This window comes from Colias croceus, chromosome 28 (genome assembly GCF_905220415.1).
Source record: "Colias croceus chromosome 28, ilColCroc2.1".
Classification (NCBI taxonomy): domain Eukaryota; kingdom Metazoa; phylum Arthropoda; class Insecta; order Lepidoptera; family Pieridae; genus Colias; species Colias croceus.
In genome coordinates, this window is record NC_059564.1 from 1361629 (window position 1) to 1380663 (window position 19035).

Consider the following 19035-nt stretch of genomic DNA (forward strand, 5'->3'; position numbering starts at 1 on the left):
TATTGTTAAAAGTCACCTGTTTTCACATATAAATTTCATCCCACCAAAAACATTTTCATGTAAAATGTTGCCAAGACGAGCCCATATGACTCGCACTGTCAAAAAGTTATCAGATCTCATGTAGAGCCAAGCTTCTAACACTACACGCATTTCGCTATATTCACATCGGCGTAAGGTGAAAAATTAATTCACTGTTCATTACTTTTGTGTTATACAATAGTTCTTGTAGTAACGAACGGCCAAGCCACATATTTTGACTAAGGTGTAGAGTTTGTGAAGTTAGGCCTTGTAGAGTTAGGGCGTGTAGTGTTAGAAGCTTGGCTCTACATGAGATCTGATAACTATTTCATTATTTCATTTTTTTTTGATCAGATTCGTTTAAAATATCTTATAAGACAAAATACATTTCACATTTATAGATCTACTAGCTTTCCGCTTGGCTTCACCCGCTTTGTCTAAAACCTAATAAATTATATACTAAAACCTTCCTCTTGAATCACCATCTATTTAAAAAAAAACGCATCAAAATCCGTTGCGTAGTTTAAAAGATTTAAGCATACATAGGGACAAAGGGACAGAGAAAGCGACTTTGTTTTATGCTATGTAGTGTATGTTTGCTTTGTGTTATTATGATTCAATAATATGACTAATAGTAATAATAATTAGTGTTTTAATTGATATAATTAGCATAAACAGCTGGCAAGTGGCAAATAAATTATCTATTACATAAATAATGTAATAAGATTCAACTTTGTAGTGATCATTATAATTAAGGAACAAATCACTTTAAAGGTATAAAACAAAGTCGCTTTCTCTGTCCCTATGTCCCTATGTATGCTTAAATCTTTCAAACTACGCAACGGATTTTGATGTGGTTTTTTTAATAGAGAGTGATTCAAGAGGAAGGCTTTAGTATATATTTTATTATGTTTTAGACAAAGCGGGCGAAGCCGCGGGCGGAAAACTAGTTAACATTATTATACAAAAATAAAATAAAAAAAATTCATCATCAGTGTTTTATTTTATACCAATAACCAGCTTTCTACAAATGGTTATGAGATGTTGATGATGATGATAATGAAAAAGGCATTATATTTGAAAATGTAGATAACTTAATATATAATTATTTACTCCTACTCTCCTTATACATACAAAGATATACAACAACATGTTTGCTAATATTTTTTAACAGAATAATTTAACTGAAATATTTCAATAAAAAAATCAACTTTAACAAAAAGTTTTATTGTCATGTCTTTTTACTGATTTTAGATCGTTTTACATACATAATAGCTCAAATACAATATAATATAGGTGCTTAAAAAACAAATATTTACTTTACTAAGGACTGATTTTTAAACCTTGGTTAAAACTTATTCGTCGAATAACGTATTAAACTACCATTTCAAATATTCTAATTGTCCGTATTTGACAGCTTACAGGTGACATTTTAATATGATCGTGTAATACTTTATTAGACGGATAACATATTAACCAAGGATTGAAAAATCGACCCTTACTTAACTATTAGGTACGTATTCATTCATTCATGCATTTTTGTGTATGAGCGCATTGTTTTTTCTCTTATCGATTATGATAGTTATGCTCGAAATAATACATCTGTGCCTCCAGTGAATAAGGGAGTAAGACGAGTTATTCCCTTTGGTTTTTATTGCACCATTGGATTCAGCTCGTCAAAATACACAACATATCAAAAGGACATATCTCTAGCTGCATCCTAACCCATTTTTTCGAATGACCCAAACGGTATAAGTAGGGTGTGATTAACGGTATAAGTTACCTTATCCATCATTTTAGGCAATCGCAAAGGAACTATTCATCTCGAGTCAAAATAACCCACGAACACGAGGACGTATGTGTAGTTATACTTTTTGAATAAAGACATAATTCATTTTGTTCCATCCGTGCTAACACTATTTTAGTATATAAACGCATTTGTGTCATTTTTCTAACATGAGCATAAAGGAACAACTCTTAGTGTCATTGGTTCAAGTGACGACATGAGATAGTTTCGCATTAATGCCGTGTTGTAATTGGTCTATTTGAATACTGCACGGAAACAACAGACACTATTTCTTTTTGCTTAATAATATTTTTCAATCGTTTTTTCAATAAATATGCAACAATAAATCTTTATATTTAAAAAAAAAGGTATTTATCAATCAACTTGGAATACTAATAATATTTCTATGGAAATTAACTATTTTTTGCAATAGATAAAAATACAGTTTTAATTAACACATTAAGTGCATTTAATGATATTATACTCTTTGTTTATATAAATACAGAACGATAATTATTGAATTATCTAAAAAAGCCAACAATAATGTTAAACTTATATTTTCTTCTTATAATTGGGTAAGTTTTATAAAAAATAACTAGTTTTTAATCTTTTTTTTTTAATTTAATCTAACCAATAATACTATAATTATAGACGCATAGAAAAAAAAATTATAACCAGTCTTGTAGAGTCTCTTCAAGTCGTATTTGCATCCAAGGCACCTTCAAATCTGTGCTTAATTTTTTCATAAAATCTCTGCGGCTCATTGTTTTTTCTTTATTTATCTATATTATTTTGATATTATAAGATATAGAAATTGTTAAAATTTCATATCATGCCGTAAAATATCGCCACAGACCACCTATAACTTTCCCTGTAAGGTAACTTAACATACAGGAATATGGTTTTCGAGCTTCTCTTAACTCTTTATAGTGCTTGTATCCTCAATGTATAACACATATTCGTTTATAACCACCAGACAACATCTCAGCCACCCAATCCTCTTTCTTGGAGTCCAAATCCAGCAGAGGACAACAGTCATTTACTAAAATTGAAGGTTTTTCGTCCTAGTGTTAAAGTTTTCTGGATCCTATTTTATACTCAATATATAGTATATAATACTATATCATGTAAAACGTGACTTGGAAAAAAAATATTCAAATAAATCACAAAATAATTTTTTTAAACAATCGTTAAAGTTACGAAAAGCCCAATTATACGTCAAAATGACGTACAACATCCTCTTTACTACAAAATGGCGGAATTTACCGGGAAGAGCCAACTATGTACTGCTAGGTCTCGACGGCTAATGAGTTGTTTCTGGATTTCGAAGTGATTCGATGGTAAATATAGAAAAGACAAAGATATTTCGCCGCGGTGTACATCAAATTTACGTAGATTGGACTTCTAGGGTTAAATGCATAAACACCTAAATGTTGTTTTGTTTTTATTATATCTAATAACGTTAAAAAATCCGTTGATTTCACTCGTTTTTCAAGCTACATGCATGGTTGTTCCACTAAAAGGCTTCAATTGAGTCATAAAGTACACAAATTTCAAGCATGATAAGTCGCATTATTTCTATAAAACCAAAACTGGCAATAATATAAGTCGTGTTATGCGACTATGAACATAGTGCTTTAGGGCATAAGTCGTTATATTGCAAAGAGCAAAAAAAAATTATGTGAATACATTGAGTTATTCCATGAAGTACTCGTTCATAAGGCCACAACTACAAAAAAACACGAAAAAAGTATATTTATGGGGTTGTTAAAATATCTGTTTATATGTAAAACTAAAGTCTAACATCATATCTTACCCATACAAGCTTAAAAATTTGAAGTTATAAAGATTTAGTGTTGATATATAGTTTTTTGTCTCTCCTGAAAAGTGATGTTTTTGAGTTATTCCCTTATTCACTGGAGGCACAGACATAATATTATGTTCAAACTACAATCTTTCTATAAATTTGTGTATTCGTTTCTTTAACCGCTTTTTTAATTACAGATAATAAACTACAGTCTACATGATGTACCCGGCTTCGCCCGCAGCTAACCCGCCATGCGCAAGCATAGTTGTACTAGATAAAATAAATAAATAAAATCTACTTTAAATCTATACTAATATTATAAAGCTGAAGAGTTTGTTTGTTTGAACGTGGTAATCTCAGGAACGATTTGAAAAATTATTTCGGTGTTAGATAGCCCAATTATCGAGGAAGGTTATAGGCTATATATCACCCTAAGACCAGGAGCGGAACAATACGGGTGAAACTGCGGGGCACAACTAGTATTTATATATTTCCTATCAAGTGTAGTGAAAGGCCTGTGCCTGAAAGCTGAAATAGGTTTCAGAAGATTCGAGGTACAATACAGCAGTCAGGGGCCGTATTAGGTACCTATTACCTCTTTCCCTGTCAGTTTACGTCGTGAATTGCTGGCCAATAGCCATGGCTGGTGGTTACGATCATAATATGAATTTGCCAGTCAGTTCAATTTAGGGCGTATACTGTCTGGAAACAAGAGGTCATAATAAAGCAGCCTCTCCCGTGTCACAAAAGACAATGACAATACCATTTTAACACGCTTGTATTAGCTTTACCTGTGTTTGTATGTTTGACTCTTTAAAACTCGATTTTGACCCACATTAAACTGAGATTTATTTTAAAGTTTGTACACTTATCAAGGATCGGTGACAATACATTAATTTAATAAGTTTAAGTGTGTTTATTTTTTTAACATTCATTTTATCTTTTAAGCGCAATAAATATGTAGTCATTTTGACGTAGTTCATATAAGGAACTAACACAATTACATAAGATACCGCTATTATTAGATTTTATAAAAGAACGTGATAATAAACATTTAAAATTCAGTACCTACGTCATTTACCGGTTCTATTCATTTAACAAATAAAAAGCGAAGAAAAATCCGAACCGGTTACCAGATAGTATGGTCTATAAGTCCATTATGTTTGTATGTATGTATGGGCCTTGAAACACTGGGTATAATGTAACTTGGCTAGTAGCCTTTCTGTTATGGTCGAGAACGATCGTCTTAGTTCTTGTTTCGATTTCATGGTAAGTTTTTACTTATTTCTATAAAAATAATATGCTAGATTAAATACATTGTTAAGTGTATAAAATATCGAGCAAGTGTGGAAAATACTTTTTGTTTTTTTTTATGTAAAATTATAGTGTCTCAGTGTTTGTAACTAGAATCCGCCAAAACGGTTTGATCGATTTTTATGAAATTTTATATGAATATTTGGTAGGTTTGAGAATATGTTGTCAACAATTTTTGTACCCTTAAGTGATAAATTACTGGCAGAACTAAGTTTGCAGGGTCACCTAGTACCAATATATAGAAATTTTCAGTTTTAAACTCTAAAATAGGGAAAATCAAAGATTCAACTTGGTATGTGGTGTTATTAAAATATCTGGATCTAACATAAATTAATTTATTAATATGTTTTAATGATAGATAGGTAGGATTTTACTGATCATTCAAATGGTTATTTTACAAGTTTGTATCTACGATATAATGTAAGTATGTATATTTTAAATCTATCGGTGATTTAGATGTGAGGTATAATTAAAAATATATTACTTAATTTGTGACCCTTTATGAATAATTTGACGGTCACAAACACTTAATTAACCGCATTTTAATGTATAATTACATAATTATACATTAAAATCCTTCACACGAACCCATTTGAATCGTCAATGCCTCTGTTATCTAAATCTAAACTTAATAATAATAAGGAAATACCTTATTTTAATTTTTTTTTATTTTACTTTCAAATTTCAATGATATTTTGTGAGTTTGTTTGTTTTATTCAACTCAAAAACAATAAGACCGCATAAAATACAGGGTGTCACACTGTTGGTATACTAAGCTCTAAGGAGGTTATAGTTTTGCATACGATGAGTTCATAAAAAATACTTATAAAATTCCAGACGCAGCGAAGCTATCGTTAAAGATTATGTTTTCATATAAAAAATGCTCATTTTAGTGAAGCCGTATGTGTGTGGCTGTGCGAAGCTAGAGAAGAAAACATGGATTTTCAGGAAAAATTTAGCAAACAATTTTTTACGTAATTTTGTTGTTTAAGTATTTTTTTCGTGTTCAGTTTATTGCAAAACTACAAGTCCATACATGGGGTTGATTCGGATAGCCCTCTAGGTCCTCTACCTCCCAGCTTCCGTTCATCACTAGTTTTTGGGACACCCTGTATATAAATGTGTAAAACCCATAAGTAATGTCTTGAGTCACGACATTAAGGTTTAATATTATTCATTACATTTTACAATCGTTGCTTCGAGTACTTTGAATATTTATATGAAATTTTATTTTAATGTTTCTACTCTATGATATATAAAAAAGCTAGATACGTTACCCGCTCTCTATTTTGGCAAGAAAAAACTCAGCTAAGTGCCCGAGTTTCACTTAGTCACGCACCATTCAGCGTCGTGGCTGGACGTTCTTTTTATATTTTAATCGGCAGTTGTTATTACGAAGTACATGAGTGAGACATGTATTATGTCTCGTGCGTGAGAGTGAAAGAGAGAACAACTGTATTGGTGATAATGCGTTAGTAAGTAGGTATGTATTAATTACGCTGTTTTTTAGTGCAATGATGTTGGCGTATGCCGCGTCTACTAGTATAATAGGTCATTGTTTCTACTTCACTAACATGAACAATTAAATTGTAATAACAATAGAATAAACATAAAATCGAATATTAAATTTGATGCAAAGTAATCGTCATTATTTTCTAACAAATATTATTTAGATGAATTTAACGACATACATACAAAACCTTCGTAACAACTACTACTATAAGTAAATAAGTAGAAACCATTGTGAATAGCGCAAGAAATTGAAATAATAACAATAACATAATAATAATCCATACTAATATTATAAATGCGAAAGTAATTCTGTCTGTGTGTCTGTTACTCAATCATGCCTAAACTACTGAACCAATTTGCATGAAATTTGGTATGGAGATATTTTGATACCCGGGAAAGGACATAGGCTACCTTTTATTTCGAAATATTATGTACGGGCGAAACCGGGGCGGACCTCTAGTATAAAATAAGTTAAAAATATTCCTTAATTTATATTTAAATACAGAAACATTCATATTATTGTTTTTATTACAAAGTCACATTCAAGGTAATTGACGGTAAAAACACAAGCCAAAACATATTATTGTGTTTAATTTTTCCTTAATATATAAATTTACTAGGTTTCCATCTATTTTAAGAGATAAACTTGTAGAGTAATATAAAATTCAATGTTCAGAATAATTATACTTATGATATACTAGGTTTCCGCCCGCGGCTTCGCCCGCGCAGTCAAAGAAAAACCCGCAGAGTTCCCGTTCCCGTGGGATTTCCGGGATTGCGTGATTTTCCCGGGATAAAATTAGCCTATGTCCTTTCTCGGGTATCAAAATATCTCCATACCAAATTTCATGCAAATTGGTTCAGTAGTTTAGGCGTGATTGAGTAACAGACAGAGAGACAGAGTTACTTTCGCATTTATAATATTAGTATGGATTTCGTCTCGTTTATTCATTACTTAAAATTTTAAATGTTGTTTTCAGTGGAGAAAAATCCAGCAAACGAAAAATATTTCAGATACGTTTAATTAGTATAACCTGCCACCTTTTCCCCTTTATAAATAGATATTACCATGATACACTATTGAAATTTTAAACTAAATTTTACAAAAGTAAAATCGACTAATGAACGTTTACAAGACAAACCTATTTAAATTTTAAATTATCATGTATTTAGCAGTGATTTAGCAGTACCACCATAATAAAATAAAGCGCGTCACACACATAATATTTTATGTTAAGATTCTCTAATATAAAACGTTATAGTATCTTAAGGTATCGGGTATCAGCGTTCTGACCATCATTTTTCTTTTTGTCATTGCGTACTAAGACCCCTGTAGAACCGCCATCCTGTTACAAGTGACCTGAAATATTGTGGGTCAATAGGGGAAAGAGGAATCTCGACCTTTTTTGTAGTCGGTCGCGTCAGATTTTATTATCAACATCCTAAAAACAATTATTACCTACTTAGTAATACAACAGTACCTAAGTACCTGTTTTAGTCCGTCTAGGAAAGCATAAGGCTGCCTTTTTTTTTTTTTTTTTTTTTTTATAGTGGGGAAATCTTCCAAAGATACCCACTGCCCCCGGGGAAGGAGCCGTGGGTTATGTCGGATTCCTACCGACTAAAACCCTACTGTGTTCCGTCGAGCCGCTTTAATGATGGGGCCGCGGGTATTTGTTAGAATTCTTCCGCGACCCCCTCGGCGGCAGCCCATCTCTAGGCCAGGCGCAAGCCAAGAACAGGAAAGATGGTTTGCCTGCTCTTCCCTCCCGTTGGCGGCATGAGCGGAACACGTCTCAAGCCGCCTCACCGAACCGGACGATGGATTACATTCCCCGTTCCACCGCCCGGAAGCATAAGGCTGCCTGCATCTGAGCGTTTATTTGAACAATAAAAAGAAATTGTTCAAATTCATTATGCTGACACCAAAAATAAACTATTACTATATCGTTGCTCCGCTCCTGTTGGCCTTAGCGTAATGATATTTAGCCTATAGCCGTCCTCGATAAATTGGCTATCAAACACTGAAAGAATTTTTCAAACGGACCAGTAGTTCCTGAGATTAGCGCGTTCAAACAAACAAACTCTTCAGCTTTATAATATAGATATATTATAGTATAGATTCAGTTATTTATAAAAGAAAATCTTAGAGAGGAAAATCGTACGAGAAACCTATCTTTGATGGGCGAGAAATAAATAAAAAAGAAACAATTCAAGTGGTGGCTTAAACAATCTACTTAAATATTTTGCTATTTGCTTAAGTTATTATTAAGTACAAATAACTTTACAAAAACGACTCGTGTATAAAAAGCCTACGCATGCGCACTATGCGTCTAGATACTAAGTACTGTTAGTACTTATCTATTTTTATAAGAGCTAGCACATTACAGTGCTATATTTTTGTAGTGAAGTTCAACGTAAAACTCGTGTCACAGTGTTTGTACCGTACTCATTCGAAACGGCTGTATCTATTCTAATTAAATTTTGTGTGTAGGGTAGGTCTGAGAATCAGACAACATCTATTTTTCACACCCCTAAGTGATAAGAGCAAGGCAACACAACGTTTACCGGGACAACTAGAATTATTAATAAACTAGCTTCCGCCCGCGACTCCGTCCGCGCGGATGTCGGTCTTCGCGTGGATGGTTATTTCTCCATTTTGAGTACCTCTGTCAATAACATCTTATAAATATCGATTGGACCCAATTCCCAAATACGGCTAGGCCTATAATAATACGCAACGTGTGTTCGCGGTTCTACGGAACAACGTCTATGGATAAAACTGAAAAATTAAGATTAATTTTTTCTACGTATTTTTCCAGGATAAAAAGTATCCTATTTTACGCCCAGGATAATAAGGTATAATTATACCAAGTTTCATCGAAATCGAACCGCTAGTTTTCACGTGATGCCTTCACATACAGACGGACAGACAGACAGACAGACAGACAGACAAAAATTTTTTTAATCACATATTTGGGTTTGGTATCGATCCAGTAACACCCCCTGCTATTTATTTTTTCAATATTTTCAATGTACAGAATTGACCCTTCTACAGATTTATTATATGTATAGATTAACTTTAGTCTATACTAATCTATACTAATATTATAAAGAGGAAAGGTTTGTATGTATGTATGTATGGTTTTCACGCATTAACTACTGAACTGATTACAATGAAATTTAGCACACATATAGAGGGTAACTTGGATTAACACATAGGATAGGTTTTATCCCGGAAATGAAAATGGAAAATAAACGAAAATGGGAACTATGCGGGTTTTCCTTTGAAAACGCGGGCGAAGCCGCAGGCGGAAATCAAGTATTTAATATGTATATCAGTATACTCATTCAGATGAGAGATATTTAAATGATGTTATCATAATTAGATAATTTGGTAATTAATATTAGATATAGATAACCTATAATTTAAAAACGGTCAAGCACAGGTTGGCCAGTTAGGAAGGTTCCGTAGGATTAAATATATATTATCACAAAAACACATTATTATATTTTAAAACCACATTATTGTATTCATCATCATCATCATCATCATTATTATCATCATCATCAACAGTCCATCACGTTCCCACTGCTGGGACACGGGTACAGACCCAGAGGCGGCTCGTGACAAAATTTTATGGGTGTTCACTTGAAATAAAACACTGAAAATACATGGTGTAAATCAGTACAATTTAATTAAAAAATTACTTATAAAGGAAATGCATACGTCTTTCTTTATGGTGTGCAATAATATCTATAACTTGACACAATCTATTAACCTTCGTAAAATATGGCTGTTTTCATCGACACGGTCATTGAACTCGCGTATTGACTTTCGGTACGCGGAATCTAATGCTTTACGAATGTCTTGTCGTTCGATAGACGCCAATTGCAGTTCATTCAACAAATGGTACCTACCGAGATTGTGAATGTTTTTTCATCTTGATTGAAAGATGAGCTAAGTCGTCAACGCCCGTTTCAGTCCAAGCACTCTCACCTCCGCCGGCCGCGCCCGCTTCAAATAAAAGACACGGAAAACAAAATATTTTGTTGCTTTCATGTTCATCACAACCACACAACCACAGTGTTTTCACATATTGTTCGGATTTAAACACACGCGTAGGTATATGTTTTCGTTTTTGTCGTACATTTTTGCGTAAGGTCAAGTTCAAGCCGTGGCGGTCCCTTAGCTTTCAATTCAAGCCGAATTTGTAACGTTTTAACACACTTTTTAATGAACGCCACATTATAATTGTCCATTTTAACACTCACAAGTAATACTGATAACTACAGGCTATTTCAACAGTCAACACGTATCTTATGATTTTAATTAGAAAATTCCTGAATATACATTCGCGCGCGTGCAGTCAAGTTGACTAGAGTGTTTGTTTATATAGGCAACGTCGCGCGAAATCGCTGTCTTGTGTACGGGCGCGCGGTAAAAACGAACCGGCAACGTTTGCGGGAGCGGCGCTCCGAATTTTGCTATTTTTTCATAGAAAATCTTCTGTTTCACGCGCAGGACTCTGACAAAACTATCTCTTTCACTCCTATTGGATTTCGTATTAGAAAATGTACTAAATATTTTTTCATTGGAGCGCAATCGTGAGCGCTCCGCTACGCGCGTTTTATAATACAGTATTATACCTACAGGTGTATGGAATGATGGAATGATGGATATATTCATAGGTATTGCCAGTAGTTTTTTACGATTACGATTGATTTTAAATAGTAATAATTAATATTAATAATGAAATTAAGGAGTATGATTTTATTAAGTATAATTATTTATGGGAGTTCACTGCACCAGCGCTCCTTAGGGCGAGCCGCCTCTATAACAGACCATAATCCACCACGCTGGCCAAGTGCGGGCAGATGTCACATGTCGTCGAACTTTTGATTCTTCGACACGTCGGTTTCCTCACGATGTTTTCCTTCACAGTACATATTAATAGTTATTAATTTATCCAAAATAAGAACTGTTATTTTCTAAACATTACATTTATAATCCCCATGAGATAATTTCATTTTTAATTTTTAACTCGATAATCATACATTTAGAATCACGTCATCATTTATTTTAAAATTGAGGTATTTAAAATACATACCTTAGTATTTTCTTTTTGCTAGATTTAGGTAGATAAACAAACATACTAATATTTTGACTGATGACTTTCCTCTTTTTTCATCACGTAACCCTAATTTATTTTTAAATGAAATAACTACAATAGTCACCATTTTATCTGTCTCATTATTTCAAATTGATGATAAGATAATTAAGATATTTTATCGATTTTTTTTATTTCAGATTTAATTGTGATACCAAAGCGATCAACCAAAATGGGGTAAGTTTAAATAAATTGTATGTAAATTAAAAAAAACAAAAATGATTTCTCAGGAACGGCTGAGCCGATGTCAATGTGATTTGTGTCGACAACAATCAACTATAGTCGAGCTTTTTTATAATTACAGTTTACTCCTTGTGTATGAAATAATGAATTAATGTTTTCAAAATGGCTAAAAATATAAAATCAATGTAACTTTAACAGTCTGTTTTTGAATTATTTATCAAATACCAACTTACTTATATTGAGATCAAAACTCTCACTAAAATAAATTCAGTCGTTTTTATTTACCAAAGCTACTAAAAAGATTTTAATTATTTATTTGCCAATACTTATAATATTATAAAGCTAGTGTTTGTTTGAACGCGCTAATCTCAGGAACTACTGATCCGATTTGAAAAATTATTTCCGTGTTCTATAGTCCATTTATCGAGGAAGGCTAAAGGAGTATGTTATATAATAGGCTATATATAATCACGCTAAAACCAGCAGGAGCAGAGCATTGCGGGTAAAACCGCGGAGCACAGCTAGTTATTTATATTTCGCAGACATAGGTAATATATTGTATGTACTAGCTGCGCTTCGCAGTTTCACCCGCGTGACTCGACTTAGCGTTATGATGCCTATAATAGCCTTCCTCGATAAATAGGCTATTAATTTAACACCGAAAGAATTTTTCAAATCGCACCGATAGTTCCTGTGATTAGCGCGTTCAAACAAACAAACTCTTCAGCTTTATAAAAAAACGACGTGTGGCACTCGGGGACTGCCGCGGTAAAGCTATTGCTATGCCTTCAAGCCACACCTCCGCCCGTCGGAGTGGGAAGCGTGAGGTTTTTTCGTTACGGAATTTCTCGATTCGGTCCCCGCGCTCGAGGCCCGCGATAAAAGCTATGCAATAGCTTAATATTAGTATGGATAATAGACATATTTTTTATTCCAGTGCACTATCCCAAGCACACGTACGACTCGCTGGCAATGTACTATTCCTATTAGTGCATACAATTAACGTAATTGTGATGCATTTTGCTGTTAAACGAACTATTGTGAGCGAAGATCCAGAATTGAGGACTTTCCGAGCTTTACAATATAAATATATCACTATATGGAATTTGGTATGTATAAAATATTTCTATTTATAATGTATGTTGTATTTATAATGTAATGTTTATTTGTTACTCTATCACTCAAAAACGGCTGATGAATCTGTAGAATAAAAATCTGAAATTTGGCACTAATAATAATATCCTATCCTATCCTATCCTACTAATTATTATTATAATAAATGCGAAAGATTGTGAGGATGTGTGTGTGTGTATGTTTGTTACTCTTTCACGCAAATACTACTGAACCGATTACAATGAAATTAGCACAGATATATAGGGTAACTTGGATTAACACACGGGATAGATTTTATCCCGGAAATTCCACGGGAACGGAAACTATGCGGGTTTTTTAAACGCAGGCGAAGCCGCAGGCGGAAAGCTAGTATATTATATTATAGACTGTAGAGTTTAGATATCACATAGAGACCACGCGATTGAAATTGCTTCGACCAAGCTAGTAATATTAAACAAAAGTATGTATGTCCATTACGCTATCACGTCTAAATCACAACACCGATTTTAAAAGAAATTTGGAATTAAAAGTAAAACAAACTCAGATTTTTTTTTTTGTGAAAGTCTTTGCCCGGAGTACCTACTGCTGAAATATTATAATATAATACTATAAAGAGAAATATTTTTTATTCTTTTTATCAGCAAGTTAAATTAGGGCCCTGAATTAATATAGAAAAAAATGTTTTTTAGTTTAAATTAGATTCATCTCAAAAACTATTCTATCATGTTTTTTTATGTGTTAATTATCTATATAAGTATTTATTTAAAATTATACATGTAAGTTTATCAGCCATCTGGTTTCCATAACACAAGCGAAAGCTTAGTATGGGATCAGATCGTGCTGTGTGTGAAAATTGTCCTGAACTATTTCTTTATTTATTTTATTGTTTAATTATGTTTCAAATTCAAATTCAAATATTTTTATTCATGAATATGGGTACAATTCAGATCTTAGACAAACATAAGTCCCGCCATATCCTGTCTGTTAGGCATAGGTATGAAATTACAAATACATATTACTACTATAGCTAAACAAATAATAATTTTATCCTGAAGGTCCAAAATTATTTTAAATTTAAGTCAAATACATTTATAAAATAAGTATACATTAGTAAGTCAATAGTTATATAACAATAATTATAAGTCAATCGTTATTACACATCAGAAGATTAAAATATGTCGAGTGATTTATCAATAATATAGTCTCTAACACAATAATAACATTTTTGTATTAAAAGATCTTTTAATTTACATTTGAATTTAATTATGTTTTTCTATTTTTCAGGGATTCCAGTTATTCTTTCTAGGGCTGTCTATAGTCTGTGACACATCGCTTATATGGAATCTTTACAAAAAGCACAAATTTTTGAACCAAATAAAACGTTACAAGGAGTTTTTCTTTGCAAGTGTTTTATGGCCGACTACCTTGGTAAGTAATTGTGATATTTAAATATGTAGTTTAATATTTACTATCTAAATCACTACATAGTATAAAACAAAGTCGCTTTCTCTGTCCCTATATCCCTATGTTAAATCTTTAAAAGTACGCAACGGATTTTGATGCGTTTTTTTTAATAGGTAGATAGAGTGATTCAAGAGGAAGGTTTTAGGTATATATATAATATATTATGTTATAGACAAATTGGGCGAAGCCGCGGGCGGAAAGCTAGTAATGAAATAAATAATTGCTTTGAGATTTTTTTTTGTAATAATACTTATTTAGATCATGGTTTTTAATACGTTTTAGTCCTGGGTTATGAGAAGACATATTGATCATGAATTTTAGCACAGTAATTAAAACAATAATGTTACTTTATTCTTGCAAATAAAACTCATTTTATTACTGAGACTTCGTTGTCTTTCTGTCTGTCTCCAGTCATCCCATAAACCGTAATAGCTAGAAAGCTGAAATTTTCACAAATGATATATTTCCGTTGCCGCTATAACAACAAATACTAAAAATAAAAAAAAATACTCAGGGGGAACTCCATAATACGAAACCCTTCGTGCGTGAGTCCGACTCGCACTTGGCCGGTTTTTTTATAACACAGTATTTAGTAACATTATTTCTTCATATACGTAGACGAACATATTTATATTTGATTTATTAGATACCTAAATATTATCTAGACCGATTCAGTACTTATTTAAAATCTTCTAAAACCAAACTTTTCAATTTCAGCTGATCTTCACGATATTCTGGCCCATATTCATATATGACAGAGAGCTCATATTCCCAACCTTCATTGACAAGGTGCTTACGACCTTATCGAACCATATAATGCATTCCTTCATAATTTTGGTGGGTTTATGGGAATTATTGATGCAACCAAGAAAACAACCGAAGAATCACAAGGGAAATCTATTGAATATGACCTTGATATATGTAGTTTATTTCTTGGTGTAAGTATTACAAAAAAATATTAAAATTTTTGTTGTCCTAGACAGACATAAACAGACTAACGTAATTATTAAATTCTGCAGAAATAAAGCCGATTAATTGCAATAATGTTGTTGTGAATATGATCTTCTTTTAGAAAAACTAACAACCGATTTGACTGACATTTTATAAATATTAATTTAATTTAAACAACATATTATTGTAAATATCGGATTAAACATTGTATTAAAAGAGGCTTGTATTTTCGTCTAAGAAATTACTACCAAATGTAAAATCTTTTTTTACAATAGAGGGCAAAAATATCTCTCCTCCAACCTTCGTCTTCACTACATAGTATTTAAAACAAAGTCGCTTTCTCTGTCCCTATGTCCCTATGTATGCTTAAATCTTTAAAACTACGCAACGGATTTTGATGCGGATTTTTTAATAGATAGAGTGATTCAAGAGGAAGGTTTTAGTATATAATTTATTATGTTTTAGACAAAGCGGGCGAAGCCGCGGGCGGAAAGCTAGATAGAGAAATACTTTCAATAATCCGTTTTTAAAATCTACATTTCTATTAACTATATAATTAAATTAATATATTATCTTATTGTTTCCAGAATAATCCACCATTATTACACAGCAGGAGTGTGGCCATATCCCATGGTAAAATACATGTATGGAACCATATATTTCCCCATTTTCATGGCATTTATAGCAGTTTTATACACATTTAGTTATTATATTCAATGGACACTTACTGAAAAGATACATGGAAAGACGAAAGTCCGATAATTTTTTTGTATGCTGTAGGAATTTGGTTAAATCAGCCGTTTTATTAGAAGACTAGGCTTTTGATTAACCATCTCATGATGATGATAATTTTAAGTTATAACGTTTGAGAAAATTTTGTTGTCAATTGTTGAAAATGTCTACAAATTCCGAGACTAGACTTTTAATGAAACGGCTGATTTAACAAGTTAATACTAGTGTTATTTATGTCATTATCACAGGTAATAATATATACTACACTAGTACATAGTATTTCAACGATTGATCAAAGATTTCGACTGTAAATTCATTGTAAATTACTACAATACATTAAATGATTTTTTTTTTATTTATTTAATAAATGCTTATGTATGTTTTTGGATAAATGAAATAATAAATAATTGAATGAATAAGCCATGTTGGAATGTATAAATTCTACAATATTCTTTAACGATTATAGAAATCAGTGTTATTTATATGTAGAGTAAAGCCGGCTACTCACGTACCTGCCTCAGGGGCAATATTGGAACAATCTCGGTTGCACGGCGGTCGGAGCCATTTCAGTTGTTCTCTAAATTGCCCCGCCCCTGCTTGCCTATACACATCACAATTAAGGAGCCCTTTAAGGGTGCAATTCCAATATTTCCCCTGCTGCAGGTACGTGAGTAGTCGGCTTAAATTTTTGATGTTTAAAAAAATCATCAAAATCATAATTGAGTGAAAAGTAGTAACTAGTTCATATTTTAATATTTTGTCCGTCCATTTTTGTTAAGTATTTATTTTTATCGTAATACTTAATTTGTGATTTAAGTATGTATTTAAAATACATTTATATGCTACTAAAATGGATAAAAAAAGGAAAAAAACGGGTAATTTCATAATGCTTAAAGGTTGTTATTATTTATAAGCTTGTATAATAAGAATATTTACTAAGTTTATCTTCATTCATCACAAAATTAATTATAAGTCTTTGTTATAATGTAAATGGGTAGTTATTTTAAATAAAGAATTATAAATATATGGGAAATTTTATTTTTTATACTTACCTGCGTCCTTTATTTCTGTAGTCATTGCTTCATAGTTTTATTTAACTAATTATTAATAGACTACAGGCCCGTGTTGAAAAAATTATGGGTCATTTGACTCACGAGGTGACCTATCTAGAACGATTTAATCTGAGCATTAAATAATAAGATTCAGCACTATGACATCACTTGTAAGCTGTCCACCTGAGTGCAGCAGTGCAGTCCAGATGAGAATTCGAGAGTTCAGGTAGAGATTTTCTGCCCTTGACTTCATGATGTAGGTAAGGGGCCTGCCCCTTACCCACATAGGGATAGCCTTCCTCGATAAACGGGCTATTTAACACCGAAAGAATTTTTCAAATCGGACCATTAGTTCCCGCGTATAGCGTGTTCAAACAAACAAACAAACTCTTCAGCTCTATACTATTAGTATAGATAAACGAACTATTTTTTTATCAAATAGACTATACAGATACGATCAGTTCTTTCTGCTTAAAGTAACAAACATTTTTATAAAATTTAACTTTTATATTGTAAGACAGGTGAGGATTAGGGAAAGGATAGGATATCTATATCATATTTAATCATTAAAATAAACAGCAATCCGCCCACAGAATCCGCCCCAGTGAATGCAGATTGAAAACAATCTTAAAAATAGATTGTATTTTATTAAATAATTTTCTCTTCACCTATTGGACCAATGGTCATAATAATAATATGTGATACGAATAATTATGAACAGATAATTGTCTTTTTTCACCTTCAAACCTTTTCTTCAAATTCCAAGCCATGACTGCTCATGTCATGTTTTATTAGTTTTTCTCTTGGTTTTTCTTCTTGAATTTTTACTCTTTTCGTGTAAATTATGTGGTAGAAACTAAAAAGGTTACAAAATAAAACACATTGAATTGCAAGTGATTCGAGAATAATAAAACAATAACATTTATTTTTCTATTGGTTCTCAAAAATCGACTCAATCTACTTAGGTACGTTTATTTTGTTAGTTCACAAATCAACAAAGCTCCAGCAAACGGAAGTTAACCGAAAAGTCGTACATTTATTTTCAAAAAACAAATGAAAGTATACAAAAGTAACTGAACTTTCATTTAAACATTCAAAATACGAAAAATGAATATCGAATTCACGGTTAACTTGCGCGTACATTAAACGTTATATATTCTGATTTTTTTACATAGATATATGTTTTTTTTTATATTTTGTTACTCTTTAATATGTTCAGGTAATGTGTAAAAATACTTCAGTTAACAAATTAATATTTTTTTTTTTCAATATAAAATAATTATCTCATAGAAAACAAGATATAAAAAATTTTCACTATTTACGTCCAAGACCCCAATATCCACGGGTTTGTATAAAATAGAAGCTCCATAAATGAAAAATAACTCAATAATTGTAGTTAGACGTTTAATTAATTATTCCCGCAATTGCTTGCTTTTTCGAAAAATCCTAACATTATGTGTCCAAGTCTATATTTTAGTGAAAATTTAGCAAAACATAGTACAAAAGTTTTTTTTAGAAATATCTAATACTACCCAGCAATCGTTTTTACCCTAACTCTATCACTACCACGCCCTCTTACGGCCAATCGTAAGACGCGCCTCGGTTGCACCATCTCAAGTCTACAATAAGAAGTATATAGAATGGACACGTTTGTCTCTTTAATGGTTTTGGATCGTTTGAAAATAAATTCGACGCTCGCCCCCGCTACGGAATCTGAATTCGCGTCGCCTTCGCGGTGCTGGCGGCGAAGCGAAGCCGTGGCGATTAGTTTAAATATGAATAATATAGTTTTACAAGGTTATTTGTGAATTTGGTATATTAGTATTATGGTTGGAGATGTTGACATTTATTAAAATTCTAAATAATATAATAATTTGATGATATTTGAGAAGAACATACAGATTAAATATGAGACAGAAATACGAATTTATC

General features: G+C 32.2%; 1 protein-coding gene across 1 annotated transcript; it reads left to right on the forward strand.

The window, feature by feature from the left end:
• Window positions 1-4830: 4830 nt before the first annotated feature.
• LOC123704096 (androgen-dependent TFPI-regulating protein-like) lies at window positions 4831-17075 on the forward strand. Its single transcript, XM_045652364.1, has 6 exons — window positions 4831-4880; window positions 11749-11785; window positions 12729-12900; window positions 14189-14332; window positions 15086-15306; window positions 15907-17075. Exons 2-6 carry the CDS (start codon window positions 11781-11783, stop codon window positions 16079-16081), a joined length of 717 nt encoding a protein of 238 aa, XP_045508320.1. The 5' UTR covers window positions 4831-4880; window positions 11749-11780; the 3' UTR covers window positions 16082-17075.
• Window positions 17076-19035: the final 1960 nt, after the last annotated feature.

Excerpts from the sequence above, each read along its gene's own strand:
- LOC123704096 (XM_045652364.1), top strand. Across the intron at positions 14,333-15,085 it reads TTTTATGGCCGACTACCTTG|CTGATCTTCACGATATTCTG; the intron begins GTAAGTAATTGT and ends TTTCAATTTCAG. Across the intron at positions 15,307-15,906 it reads TATGTAGTTTATTTCTTGGT|AATAATCCACCATTATTACA; the intron begins GTAAGTATTACA and ends TATTGTTTCCAG.